Here is a 13,880-nt window from a genome sequence, read left to right on the forward strand (position 1 = left end):
CCATTACATTATCATCAGGTTTTCAGCAGAAACTCTACAAGGCAGGAGGGAGTGGAACCAAATATTCAAACTATTGAAAGAGAGAAATTATGAGCCAAGAATAATATACCTAGCAAAGCTATCCTTCAGATATGAAGGAGGAATAAAGAACTTTCCAGACATAATGAAGGTGAGGGAATTTTCTTTTTTTTTTTTTTTTTTTCTTTTTTAATTAAATTTATTGGGGTGACAATTGTTAGTAAAATTACATAGATTTCAGGTGTACAATTCTGTATTACATCATCTATAAATCCCATTGTGTGTTCATCACCCAGAGTCAGTTCTCCTTCCATCACCATATATTCGATCCCCCTTACCCTCATCTCCCACCCCCCACCCCCCGCCCCCCTTACCCTCTGGCAACCACTAAACTATTGTCTGTGTCTATGAGTTTCTGTTTCTCATTTGTTTGTCTTGTTCTTTTGTTGTTTTTGGTTTATATACCACATATCAGTGAAATCACATGGTTCTCTGCTTTTTCTGTCTGACTTGTTTCGCTCAGCATTACTCTCTCAAGATCCATCCATGTTGTCACAAATGTTCCTATATCATCTTTTCTTACTGAATAGTATTCCATTGTGTATATATACCACAACTTCTTTATCCATTCATCTATCGAAGGACATTTTGGTTGTTTCCATGTCTTGGCCACCGTAAACAAAGCTGCAATGAACATTGGAGCACACGTGTCTTTATCTCTAAATGTTTTCAGATTTTTGGGTAGATACCCAGGAGAGGGATTGCTGGGTCATATGGCAATTCTATTCGTAATTCTTTGAGGACCTCCACACTGCCTTCCATAACGGCTGCACCAGTCTGCATTCCCACCAACAGTGTATGAGGGTTCCTTTTTCTCCACAGCCTCTCCAACATTTGTTATTATTTGTCTTGTTGATGATAGCCATTCTGACTGGGGTGAGGTGATATCTCATTGTGGTTTTGATTTGCATTTCTCTGATGATTAGTGATGTTGAGCATTTTTTCATATGTCTATTTGCCATTTGTATGTCCTCTTTGGAGAAATGTCTCTTCAAGTCCTCTGCCCATTTTTCAATTGGGTTGTTTGTTTTTTTGTTGTTGAGTTGCATGAGTTCCTTGTATATTCTGGATACTAGCCCCTTATCGGAGGCACTGTTTGCAAAAATCTTCTCCCATTCAGTTGGTGGCCTCTTTATTTTGTCAATGGTTTCTTTTGCTGTGCAGAAGCTTTTAAGTTTCATATAGTCCCATTCGTTTATTTTAGCTTTTACTTCCATTGCCTTTGGAGTCAAGTTCATAAAATGCTCTTTGAACCCAAGGTCCATAAGTTTAGTACCTATGTTTTCTTCTATGCAGTTTATTGTGTCAGGTCTTATGCTTAAGTCTTTGATCCATTTTGAATTAACTTTGGTACATGGTGACAAATAGCAGTCCAGTTTCATTCTTTTGCACGTGGCTATCCAATTCTCCCAGCACCATTTATTGAAGAGGCTGTCTTTGCTCCATTGTATGTTTTTGCTTCTTTGTCAAAAATTATCTGTCCATATTTATGTGGTTTTATTTCTGGGTTCTCAATTCTATTCCATTGGTCTATGTGTCTGTTTTTCTGCCAATACCATGCTGTTTTGATTATTGTAGCCCTGTAGTACAAGCCAAAGTCAGGAAGTGTGATACCTCCATTATTGTTCTTTTTCCTTAAGATTGCTTTGGCTATTCGGGGTCTTTTGTGGTTCCAAACAAATCTGATGATTTTTGTTCTATTTCTCTAAAATATGCCATTGGGATTTTGATGGGGATTGCATTGAATCTGTATATTGCTTTGGGTAATATGGCCATTTTAACTATGTTGATTCTTCCAATCCATGAGCACGGAATGTCTTTCCATTTCTTTGTGTCTTCTTCAATTTCTTTCAAAAATGTCTTATAGTTTTCAGCATATAGGTCTTTCACATCGTTGGTTAAGTTTATTCCTAGGTATTTTATTCTTTTTGCTGCAATTGCAAAAGGAATTGTTTTTTGTATTTCTTTTTCTGAGATTTCATTGTTAGTATATAGGAAGGCAATGGACTTTTGTGCGTTGATTTTGTAGCCGCAACTTTACTGTATTCGTTGATTGTTTCTAATAGCTTTTTGGTGGAGTCTTTAGGGTTTTCTATATATAGCATCATGTCATCTGCAAAGAGTGATAATTTAACTTCTTCATTCCCAATTTGGATGCCTTTTATTTCTTTCTCTTGCCTGATTGCTCTGGCAAGGACTTCCAACACTATGTTGAAAAGCAGAGGTGATAGGGGACATCCCTGTCGTGTTCCTGAACGTAGAGCAAAGGGCTTCAGTTTTTCTCCATTAATTATGAGATTAGCAGAGGGTTTGTCATATATGGCCTTTATTATGTTAAGGTATTTTCCTTCTATACCCATTTTATTAAGTGTTTTAATCATAAATGGATGTTGTATCTTGTCAAATGCTTTTTCTGCATCAATTGATATAATCATATGATTTTTGTCCTTTATTTTGTTTATGTGATGTATCACATTGATGGATTTGTGATGTTGAACCATCCTTGTGCCCCGGGATGAACCCCACTTGGTCGTGATGAATAATCTTTTTAATGCATTGTTGTATTCGATTTGCTAGAATTTTATTTAGGATTTTTGCATCGGTATTCATTAGAGATATTGGTCTGTAGTTTTCTTTTTTGTGCTGTCCTTACCAGGTTTTGGTATCAGGGTAATGTTGGCCTCATAAAATGAGTTAGGGAGTACTGTCTCTTCTTCAATTTTTGGAAGAGTTTGTGCAGAATTGGTATTAGATCCTCTTTGAAGGTTTGGTAGAATTCACTAGTGAAGCCATCTGGTCCCGGACTTTTGCTTTTGGGAAGGTTTTGGATGACTGATTCAATTTAGTTACTGGTGATCGGTCTGTTTAGATTTTCCAGTTCTTCATGGTTCAGCCTTGAAGGCTATATGTTTCTAAGAACTTGTCCATTTCTTCTAGGTTGTTGAATTTGGTGGCATATAGTCCTTCATAGTATTCTTGGATGATCCTTTGTATTTCTGTGGTGTCCGTGATAACTTCCCTTTTACGTTTCTGATTTTGTTAATCAGTGTCTTCTCTTTTATCTTAGTAAGTCTAGCCAAGGGTTTGTCAATTTTGTTAATCTTTTCAAAGAACCAGCTCTTTGTCATATTAATTTTTTCTATTGTCTTTTTGTTCTCTATTTCATTTAGTTCTGCTCTAATTTTTGTTATTTCCTTTCTTCTGCTGACCTTGGGTTTTACTTGTTCTTCTTTTTCTAGTTCTTTAAGGTGTAACATGAGGTTATTTATTTGGGAGTTTTCTTGTTTCTTGAGATAGGCCTGTAATGAGATAAATTTCCTCTTAAAACTGCTTTCGCTGCATCCCAAAAATTTTGGTAGGATGTATTTTCATTGTCATTTGTTTCTATGTATCTTTTGATCTCTCCTCTAATTTCTTCTTTGACCCAGTCCTTCTTTAAAAGTATGTTGTTTAATCTCCATGTATTTGTGTTTTTCCGCTTTCTTTTTACAGTTGATATCCAATTTCAAAGCCTTGTGATCAGAGAATATGCATGGTATGATTTCAATCTTCTTAAATTTGTTGAGACTGATTTTATGTCCCAATATATGGTCTATCCTTGAGAATGTTCCATGTACACTAGAAAAGAATGTATAGTCTGATGTTTTAGGATGAAGTGCTCTATAAATGTCAATTATGTCCATTTCATCTAATGTGTCATTTAGGGCTACTATTTCGTTATTTATTTTCTGTTTGGATGATCTATCCATAGCTGTCAATGATGTATTTAAGTCCCCTAGTATAATTGTGTTTTGGTCAATTTCTCCCTTTAGTTCTGTTAGTAGTTGCTTGGTGTATTTCGGTGCTCCCTGATTGGGGGCATAAATATTGATGACTGTTATGTCTTCTTGTTGTACAGTCCCCTCACCATTATGAAATGTCCATCTTTGTCTCTTGTTATCTTTTTCACCTTGAAGTCTGTTTCATCTGATATCATTATGGCTACACCTGATTTTCTCTGGGTACCATTTGCTTGGAGTGTCAATTTCCACCCTTTCACTTTGAGTCTATGCTTGTCCTTGTAGCTGAGATGTGTCTCTTGGAGACAGCATATGGTTGGGTTTAGTTTTTGATCCAATCTGCTACTCTGTGCCTTTTTATTGGTGAGTTCAGTCCATTTACATTTAGGGTGATTATTGATATGTGAGGATTTCCTGTCATTCTATCTTAGTTTTCTGGTAAGGTTGTGTCTCCATTGTTTCTTTGCCTTTTGTTGTTGTCTATTATTTCTGTGTGGTGGTATTCTATGATGTTTCCTCTGTTTCTTTTTTTATTTCAGTATATATTTCAATTCTGGATTTATTTTGAGTGGTTACCCTTAAGTTTATGTAAAAGAAAGTTTGATATTTAGAGTATTCCATTTTCTTCAGCACGCTTACTTTCTCCATTCCCATATTCCGTTCAGGCCTTTACTCTCCCCTTTTGAGTTTTGGTTGCCACAAATTGTCCCTGTTGATGGTGGTCGAATAGCCTCCTTTAGTATTTCTTGTAGTGCAGGTCGTGTATTAGAAAATTCCCTCAGCTTCTGTATGTCTGGAAAGGTCTTTATTCCTCCTTCATATCTAAAGGATATCTTTGCTGGATATATTATTCTTGGCTCATGGTTTCTCTCTTTCAATAGTTTGAATATTTGGTTCCACTCCTCCTGGCTTGTAGAGTTTCTGCTGAAAAATCTGATGATAATCTAATGGGCTTTCCTTTGTAAGTTACCGTCTTCTTTTCCCTGGCTGCCTTGAGGATTCTTTCTTTGTCGTTGATTTTAGACAGCTTCAATACAATGTGCCTTGGAGAAGGTCTGTTGGGATTGAGGTAACTAGGTGTTCTATTTGCTTCTTGGATTCGAGGGTCCAGTTCTGTCCACAAATTTGGGAAGTTCTCATCGACAATTTGTTTGAATATATTCTCTGTTCCCTTCTCTCTTTCTTCTCCTTCTGGTATGCCCATTATTCTTATATTGCTCTTTCTGATGGAGTCAGAAAGTTCTTGTAGAGTTCTTTCATTTCTTTTAAGTCTCAAGTCTCTTTCTTCTTCTATTTGTGTCATTTCCAGGTTTCTATCTTCGATGTCACTGATTCTTTGCTCCATCTGGTCAACTCTACTACCTAAGCTGGTTATTTCATTCTTAATTTCTTCTATTGAGTTCTTAATCTCCAGAAATTCTATTTGGTTCTTTTTAAGATTTCAATCTCTTTCGTAAAATGCTCATGCTGTTCTTTGATTGAGTTTCTGAGTTCCTTTAACTGCCTATCTGTGTTTTCTTGTATCTCGTTGAGTTTTTTCAGAACTGCAATCTTGAATTCTCTGTCATTTAAGTCACATATTTCTGTATCTTTAAGTGCCTTCTCTGGAGATTTTTCACTTTCTTTCTGAGCTATCTTGTTGCCTTGGTTATTCATGGCGATTACTGGTTTACTATTTCTCTTCCTAGACATCTACAGGAGTGACTTCTGCAACAGGTTGATAGAAAGCGGCTTTCTTTTGTTTGCCAGTACTTGTTGGTAGAATGTTTTATTATTTCTCCAACTGCAACTTATTTTTCTTCTCCCACACAGTAGTGCTATGTTTTCTCTGCACTATTCCAACTTCTCACACAATGGGGGATTCCCTGGGAGACGGGCTTCTCCTCTGTTAATAGTTCGTCTAGGTCACAGGGCGCAGTGTCCCGGTGGGTATGCGGAGAGCTTTTGATGTTCGAAAGCTCTTCCAGCTGCTGATTCAGAGCCCGTATATTTCAGCAGTTTGTTTACTCCTGCAGGGATCCGCCCAGATAGGTGGGGCCAGGGGCGGGGTGAGTTGTGACAGGTGGCCCAGAGCAATGGTGGCGACCACCACCACAGCCAGTCCTGCTCCACAGCTCTCTCCCCTTTGCTGGAACTAGTTGGGCTGTGAATTTGTGTTTGCAGTCCACAGATCTCAAAAGAGCAAATTTTCTGTTGTTTTGATATGACACTGCTACTGTTTCGCTTCTAGCACCGGGCAGGTGGGGGCGGGGCGAGCTCTGGGAGGGGAGGGAGGGGGCGGCTAGTCTCAGTGCCTAAGGCTCCGTTCTCTGCTCGGCAGTGCAGGCTTAAACCACCGTTTTCAGCCTTTTTCCCTCAGTCTTTACTCCGAGGTCTCTGCCGTGAGCGTTGGGTTCAGCCGTGTTATATGCTGTCCCCTCAGCCCTGTGGAGCCCTGGCGGAGCCCTAGCAGTCCGATCTCCCGCAGGTGCGGTAGTTCCGGGAAGCAGCGAGCTCGGCGCACTGAGCGAGGTCTGCGTCCTGCGCCCGCACAGCTATGTCTCTGCGCGCTTCTCCCTTTCCTCCTCCTCCCTCCACTCGCGCGAATCTCCCACCTGTAGGTGATTTCAGTCGGTAGTGGGCCTCTTCGTGTTGCTTGTCTGCTGTGCAGGGAGTCCTTTGTGGAGTTTTTGTTGTTCGATTCTTTGTAAATTCCAGGGGAGCTTTACAGAGGCTCACCTCACTCCGCCATTTTTCCGGAAGTCCGGAATTTTCTAATACACGACCCGCACTACAAGAAATACTAAAGGAGCCTATTCGACCACCATCAACAGGGACAATTTGTGGCAACCAAAACATAAAAAGGGGGAGAGTAGAGGCCTGAACTGGAATATGGGAATGGAGAAAGTAAGCCTGCTGAAGAAAATGGAATACTCTAAATATCAAACTTTCTTTTACATATACTTAAGGGTACCAACCAAAAAAAAATCCAGAAATGAAATATATACTGTAATAAAACAAGAAACAGAAGGAAACATCATAGAATACCACCACACAGAAATAATAGACAACAACAAAAAGGCAAAGAAACAATGGAGACACAGCCTTTACCAGAAAACTAAGATAGAATACAATGATAGGAAATCCTCACATATCAATAATCACCCTAAATGCAAATGGACCGAACTCACCAATAAAAAAAGGCACAGGTTAGCAGATTGGATCAAAAAGCTAAACCCCACCGTATGCTGTCTCCAAGAGACACATCGCAGCTACAAGGACAAGAATAGTCTCAAAGTGAAAGGGTGGAAATTGACACTCCAAGCAAATGGTACCCAGAGAAAATCAGGTGTAGCCATACTATTATCAGATGAAACAGACTTCAGGGTGAAAAAGGTAACAAGAGACAAAGATGGGCATTTCATAATGACAAAGGGGACTATACAACACGAAGACATAACAGTAATCAATATTTATGCCCCCAATCCAGGAGCACCAAAATATACCAAGCAACTACTAACAGAACTGCAGGGAGAAATTGACTAAAACACAATTATACTAAGGGACTTAAATACATCATAGACAGCTATGGATAGATCATCCAAACAGAAAATAAATAATGAAAAGCAGCCCTAAATGACACATTAGATGAAATGGACATAATTGACATTTATGGAGCACTTCATCTTACAACATCCGACTATACATTTTTTTCTAGTGTACATGGGACATTCTCAAGGACAGACCATATATTAGTACATAAAATCAGCCTCAGCAAATTTAAGAAGATTGAAATCATACCAAGCATATTCTCTGATCACAAGGCTTTGAAATTGGATATCAACTGCAAAAAGAAAGGAGGAAAAACACAAATGAATGGAGATTAAACAATACACTTTTAAAGAATGACTGGGTCAAAGAAGAAATTACAGGAGAGATCAAAAGATACATAGAAACAAATGACAATGAAAATACATCCTACCAAAATTTTTGGGATGCGGCGAAAACAGTTTTAAGGGGGAGATTTATATCATTACAGGCCTATCTCAAGAAACAAGAACAATCTCAAATAAATAACCTCGTGTTACGCCTTAAAAAACTAGAAACAGAACAAATGAAACCCAAGGTCAGCAGAAGAAAGGAAATAACAAAAATCGGAGCAGAACTAAATGAAATAGAGAACAAAAAGACAATAGAAAAAGTTAATGCAACAGAGCTGGTTTTCTGAAAAGATTAAGAAAATTTACAAACCCTTGACTAGACTAAGATAAAAAGAGGGAAGACACTAATTAACAAAATCAGAAATGAAAAAGGGGAAGTTATCACGGACACCACAGAAATACAAAGGATCATCCAAGAATACTATGAAGGACTATATGCCACAAATTCAATAACCTAGAAGAAATGGACAACTTCTTAGAAACATATAGCCTTCAAAGGCTTAAACATGAAGAACTGGAAAATCTAAACAGACCAATCACCAGTAACGAAATTGAATCAGTCATCAAAAACCTTCCCAAAAGCAAAATTCGGGGACCAGATGGCTTCACTAGTGAATTCTACCAAACTTTCAAAGAGGATCTAACACCAATCCTGCTCAAACTCTTCCAAAAAATTCAAGAAGAGACAGTACTCCCTAACTCACTTTATGAAGCCAACATTACCCTGATACAAAAACCTGGTAAGAACAACACAAAAAAGGAAAACTAGAGACCAATATCTCTAATGAATACAGATGCAAAAATCCTAAACAAAATTCTAGCAAATCGAATACAACAATGCATTAAAAAGATTATTCATCATGACCAAGTGGGGTTCATCCCCGGGGCACAAGGATGGTTCAACATCCGCAAATCCATCAATGTGATACATCACATAAACAAAATAAAGGACAAAAATCATATGATTATATCAATTGATGCAGAAAAAGCATTTGACAAGATACAACATCCATTTATGATTAAAACACTTAATAAAATAGGTATAGAAGGAAAATACCTTAACATAATAAAGGCCATATATGACAAACCCTCAGCTAATCTCATAATTAATGGTGAAAAACTGAAGCCCTTTGCTCTACGTTCAGGAATATGACAGGGCTGACCCCTATCACCTCTGCTTTTCAACATAGTGTTGGAAGTCCTTGCCAGAGCAATTAGGCAAGAGAAAGAAATAAAAGGCATCCAAATTGGGAATGAAGAAGTTAAATTGTCACTCTTTGCAGATGACATGATGCTATATAGAGAAACCCTAAAGACTCCACCAAAAAGCTATTAGAAACAATCAACCAATACAGTAAAGTTGCTGGCTAAAAATCAATGTACAAAAGTCCATTGCATTCCTATATACTAACACTGAAATCAGAAAAAGAAATACAAAAAACAGTTCCTTTTGCAATTGCAGCATAAAGAATAAAATACCTAGGAATAAACTTCACCAAGTATGTGAAAGACCTATATGCTTAAAACTATAAGACATTTTTAAAAGAAATTGAAAAAGAAACAAAGAAATGGAAAGACATTCCATGCTCGTGGATTGGAAGAATCAACATAGCTAAAATGGCCATATTACCCATAGCAATATACAGATTTAATGCAATTCCCATCAAAATCCCAATGGCATTTTTTAAAGAAATAGAACAAAAAAATCATCAGATTTGTTTGCAATCACAAAAGACCCCGAATAGCCAAAGCAATCTTAAGAAAAAAGAATGATACTGAACGTGTTACACTCCGTGACTTTAGTTTGTACTACAGGGCTACGGTAATCAGAAAAGTATGGACAGATAATTTTTGACAAAGAAACAAAAAACATGCAATGGAGAAAAGACAGCCTCTTTAATAAATGGTGCTGGGCGAATTGGATAGCCTCGTGAAAAAGAGTGAAACTGGACTGCTATCTGTCACCATGTACCAAAATTAATTCAAAATGGATCAAAGACTTAAGCATAAGACCTGAAACAATAAACTGTATAGAAGAAAACATAGGTACTAATCTTATGGACCTTGGGTTCAAAGAGCATTTTGTGAATTTGACTCCAAAGGCAATGGAAGTAAAAGCTAAAATAAACGAATGGGACTATATGAAACTTAAAAGCTTCTGCACAGCAAAAGAAACCATTGACAAAATAAAGAGGCCACCAACTGAATGGGAGAAGATTTTTGCAAACAGTGCCTCCGATAAGGGGCTAATATCCAGAATATACAAGGAACTCATGCAACTCAACAACAAAAAAACAAACAACACAATTGAAAAATGGGCAGAGGACCCAAAGAGACATTTTTCCAAAGAGGACATACAAATCGCAAATAGACAGATGAAAAAATGCTCAACATCACTAATCATCAGAGAAATGCAAATCAAAACCACAATGAGATATCACCTCACCCCAGTCCGAATGGCTATCATCAACAAGACAAGTGTTGGAGAGGCTGTGGAGAAAAAGGAACTCTCATACACTGTTGGTGGGAATGCAGACTGGTACAGCCGTTATGGAAGGCAGTGTGGAGGTTCCTCAAAAAATTACGAATAGAATTGCCATATGACCCAGCAATCCCTCTCCTGGGTATCTACCCCAAAAATCTGAAAACATTTATACATAAAGACACGTGTGCTCCAATGTTCACTGCAGCTTTGTTTACGGTGGCCAAGACATGGAAACAACCAAAATGTCCTTCAATAGATGAATGGATAAAGAAGTTGTGCTATATATACACAATGGAATACCATTTGGCGGTAAGAAAAGATGATATAGGAACATTTGTGACAACATGGATGGATGTTGAGAGTATAATGGTAAGCGAAATAAGTCAGACAGAAAAAGCAGAGAACCATATGATTTCACTGATATGTGGTATATAAAACTGAAAACAACCATAAAACAAGACAAACAAATGAGAAACAGAAACTCATAGACACAGACAATAGTTTAGTGGTTACCAGAGGGTAAGGAGGGTGGCGGGTGGGAGATGAGGGTAAGGGGTATCAAATATATGGTGATGGAAGGAGAACTGACTCTGGGTGGTTAACACACAATGGGATTTATAGATGATGTGATACAGAATTGTACACCTGAAATCTATGTAATTTTACTAACAATTGTCACCCCAATAAATTAACAAAAATAATTAATAATATCATCTATCTCATAGGGTTGTTGTGATAAATAAGTAAATGTAAATACAAGTAAAGAATTTAGATTAGTGCCTGGTACGTAAGTGCTCAATAAATAATAATTATTACAGCTCTGCCTCCAGAAAGATTGCATAACATACATATACACATTCCAGCAGTATATGAACAGCTGTTTCATTGCATTAATCATTGCTTATTTGAAAGGCCGAAAATGACATCTCATCTTAATTTGCATGTCTTTGAAAACCATGGACATTGGATATGAGCAAGATCTTTAGAATAAGGTAGTGATATGTATACATCCATCAGGTTGCATTTGAAACAAAATTTTATATCATACATTTTTCTTATGACTTACATTAATTAAAAAACACACAGTTGGGTTCCTACCTCAAAATGAACTTTTAACACTCTAATCTTTATCTTGATGGTGGTGTAACTGATTGTACATGTGTTGTTACACATTCAATACTCTGGATTATGTTCCTTTCCTTGCCAACTGAGGCATTTCATCCAGATTCATAGTTCTGTGTGTAATTCTCTTAGATTCAATAAATTCTATCTTTTTTTTTCTGATATGCCGGGTTCTCTACTTCTACTCTCAAATTTCTTGGTACAGTTCCAACAATGTTCACTAGCAATAAAGAGAAGGGAACTTGCTAATATTTTTGAATATCTACTATATTCCAGTCACTGTGCTAAAAATGTTGTACCATTTAATTTAATATACTCAGAAAGTTGAAGTGACTTACTTACCCAAGCTCACTCAACTTTATGAAGGAGATCCAGATTTTCAACCCTGGATATCTGACTTAAATGGCCATCGTTTCCATTCTACCATACTAACTATCGAATTAACTGGCATTACTGAACTCTTCGTATTTATGTTCCAAATCACACAAGTGTTAAACTGGAATGAAGAGGTATAGAGAGTGATGAAATCAGTATTAATACCTGTAATTTCCAGTTTTAGTTAATTAAACTTCCTTCTGTGAAAAGCACCATCTTACTCTTGTTCCTTCCATTTGTTCTATGGACATTTCCCCTAATACTTTTATATTCTGTATTTACTACTCACGGTATTGTCCTGGCTATGGCTGAGGTCTCAGAATTCTCTTGGGATATCTTTTCCTTCCAATAAGCATTGAGCTTCTGGGCAAGGGCATTTATTGTCAACCTGAAAGACAAACCAAGAAGCATGTCAACACTGAGGATTTGTTGAACAACTTTGCGACTTATGAGATGCTCCCATTTAACAGAAGCCAACAATTTAGAATATTCAGCATAGGTTTGAACACCTCCACTTACAGGAATTAGGATGGGAATCCACTGCCTTGCAAATTACGTGTCGGAATGACGAAGTCATAATGCCGAATAGTCACTTTGGGTGAAAAAGTAAAATGGTCAAAAGTCCTAAAATCTACTGTGTTCTCCAAATTTTCAGGGCTTTTAGTATCACGGAGGGTGGGGAGTTGACACTAATACAATGACAGAGGACTAAATTGCAGAGCCAGGACAGAGCCAAACATGGATAAGTTATTTCACTGTCAGATGACTACAGGCACACAATTCAGGACCAAGCTGCAAATCAGAGGATCAAATACTGTACCCTGTCACAAATTAAATACAAACTTAAAAATGACTTACAGTTCCTCTTCATGAAAATGCTGATCAGAGCAGTTATAGCACCAGTGGGCAAGTCCCCTTCAACCTTCTACTATATAGCTGTTAGTGGAGGCTGTACCCCAGTTCTGGCTGCTGCTTTTTCTCCTTTATCTCTCTTCCCAAATAAACAACAGTAGACCCAGGGTCAAAAAGTAATGTATATAAGTCAAAAGCATAATTTTACTTTTGAAAACTGCCAATTTCTAATTAATTCATATTGAATTCTACAACTCAGGATTACAACTTAATGTAGAGTTGTATACACCTGAAATACTGTAAATTTGGTATGTTTAAAACCTCTTGACTCCCTGGATCATTCCCCAAGCTGTTGCAGACCTCTTCTCTCCTTGAGAGGAATTCTTCCTTACCTCTACCTTACTCATATTACATTAGAGTCTGACTACAGAGAGGAGATTAAAGTAATCATACATGAGCTCCCTATTCCCCTCCAACCTACCAATATTCTTACCTCTGTTTATATCCTTGCCTCAAGTCACAGATGAAGAACTATTACCTGTTTTCTCTTAAAATTCTACTTTAAATCTACTTTAAAAATAAGTAAATTGACATGGTTCTGGAAAGATGGTGAAGTAGAAAGTAGGATTCTGACCCCTCAGCTAGACAACAACTGCACTGGCAGAATCTGATGTACCTATTGGGAACTGTGGAGTCTGTTGAAGGCTTATAACTTCAAGGGGAAGGCTTGGATGGTAAATCGGCAAACTTTAGCTCTCAGCACAGTAGTAGCTATGATTCCCTACCCCAAGCCTGCAGGAGCCAGGGTGGGCAGAAAGGACTCTATCCTACACATATTGGATCTGTGCTCTGATCACTGTTTGCTGCTCCTGATAACAGGATCATGTACTCCTCATGGCAACCACAAAGAAAATAGCCATAAAATATGCACAAAAGGAAATGAGAAGATTTAAATGTCTCACTATGAAAACTCAAATGAACACAAAAGAAGACAGTAATGCAGGAAATGAGGGTCAACAATCTATAAAGCATATAGAAAACAAATAGCAAAATGGCAGAAGTCCCTGCTTATCAGTAATTACTTTAAATGTAAATGGATTATCCATGATTTCACTGATATGTGGTATATAAACCAAAAACAACAAAAGAACAAGACAAACAAATGAGAAACAGAAACTCATAGACACAGACAATAGTTTAGTGGTTGCCAGAGGGTAACGGGGGCGGGGGGTGGGGGGTGGGAGATGAGGGTAAGGGGGATCGAATATA

General features: G+C 37.6%; 1 protein-coding gene across 2 annotated transcripts in view; it reads right to left on the reverse strand.

Moving 5' to 3' along the window:
• The window catches only part of MORC4 (MORC family CW-type zinc finger 4), a 74,108-nt gene that overhangs the window by 32,806 nt on the left and 27,422 nt on the right, over positions 1–13,880 (reverse strand). For both annotated transcript variants that reach the window (XM_074323477.1, XM_074323475.1), the window contains one exon: positions 12,049–12,147. In XM_074323477.1, the coding sequence (XP_074179578.1) occupies positions 12,049–12,147 (99 nt within the window). The remainder of the gene's footprint in view (positions 1–12,048; positions 12,148–13,880) is intronic.

Source organism: Rhinolophus sinicus, chromosome X, assembly GCF_036562045.2.
Source record: "Rhinolophus sinicus isolate RSC01 chromosome X, ASM3656204v1, whole genome shotgun sequence".
Taxonomy (NCBI): domain Eukaryota; kingdom Metazoa; phylum Chordata; class Mammalia; order Chiroptera; family Rhinolophidae; genus Rhinolophus; species Rhinolophus sinicus.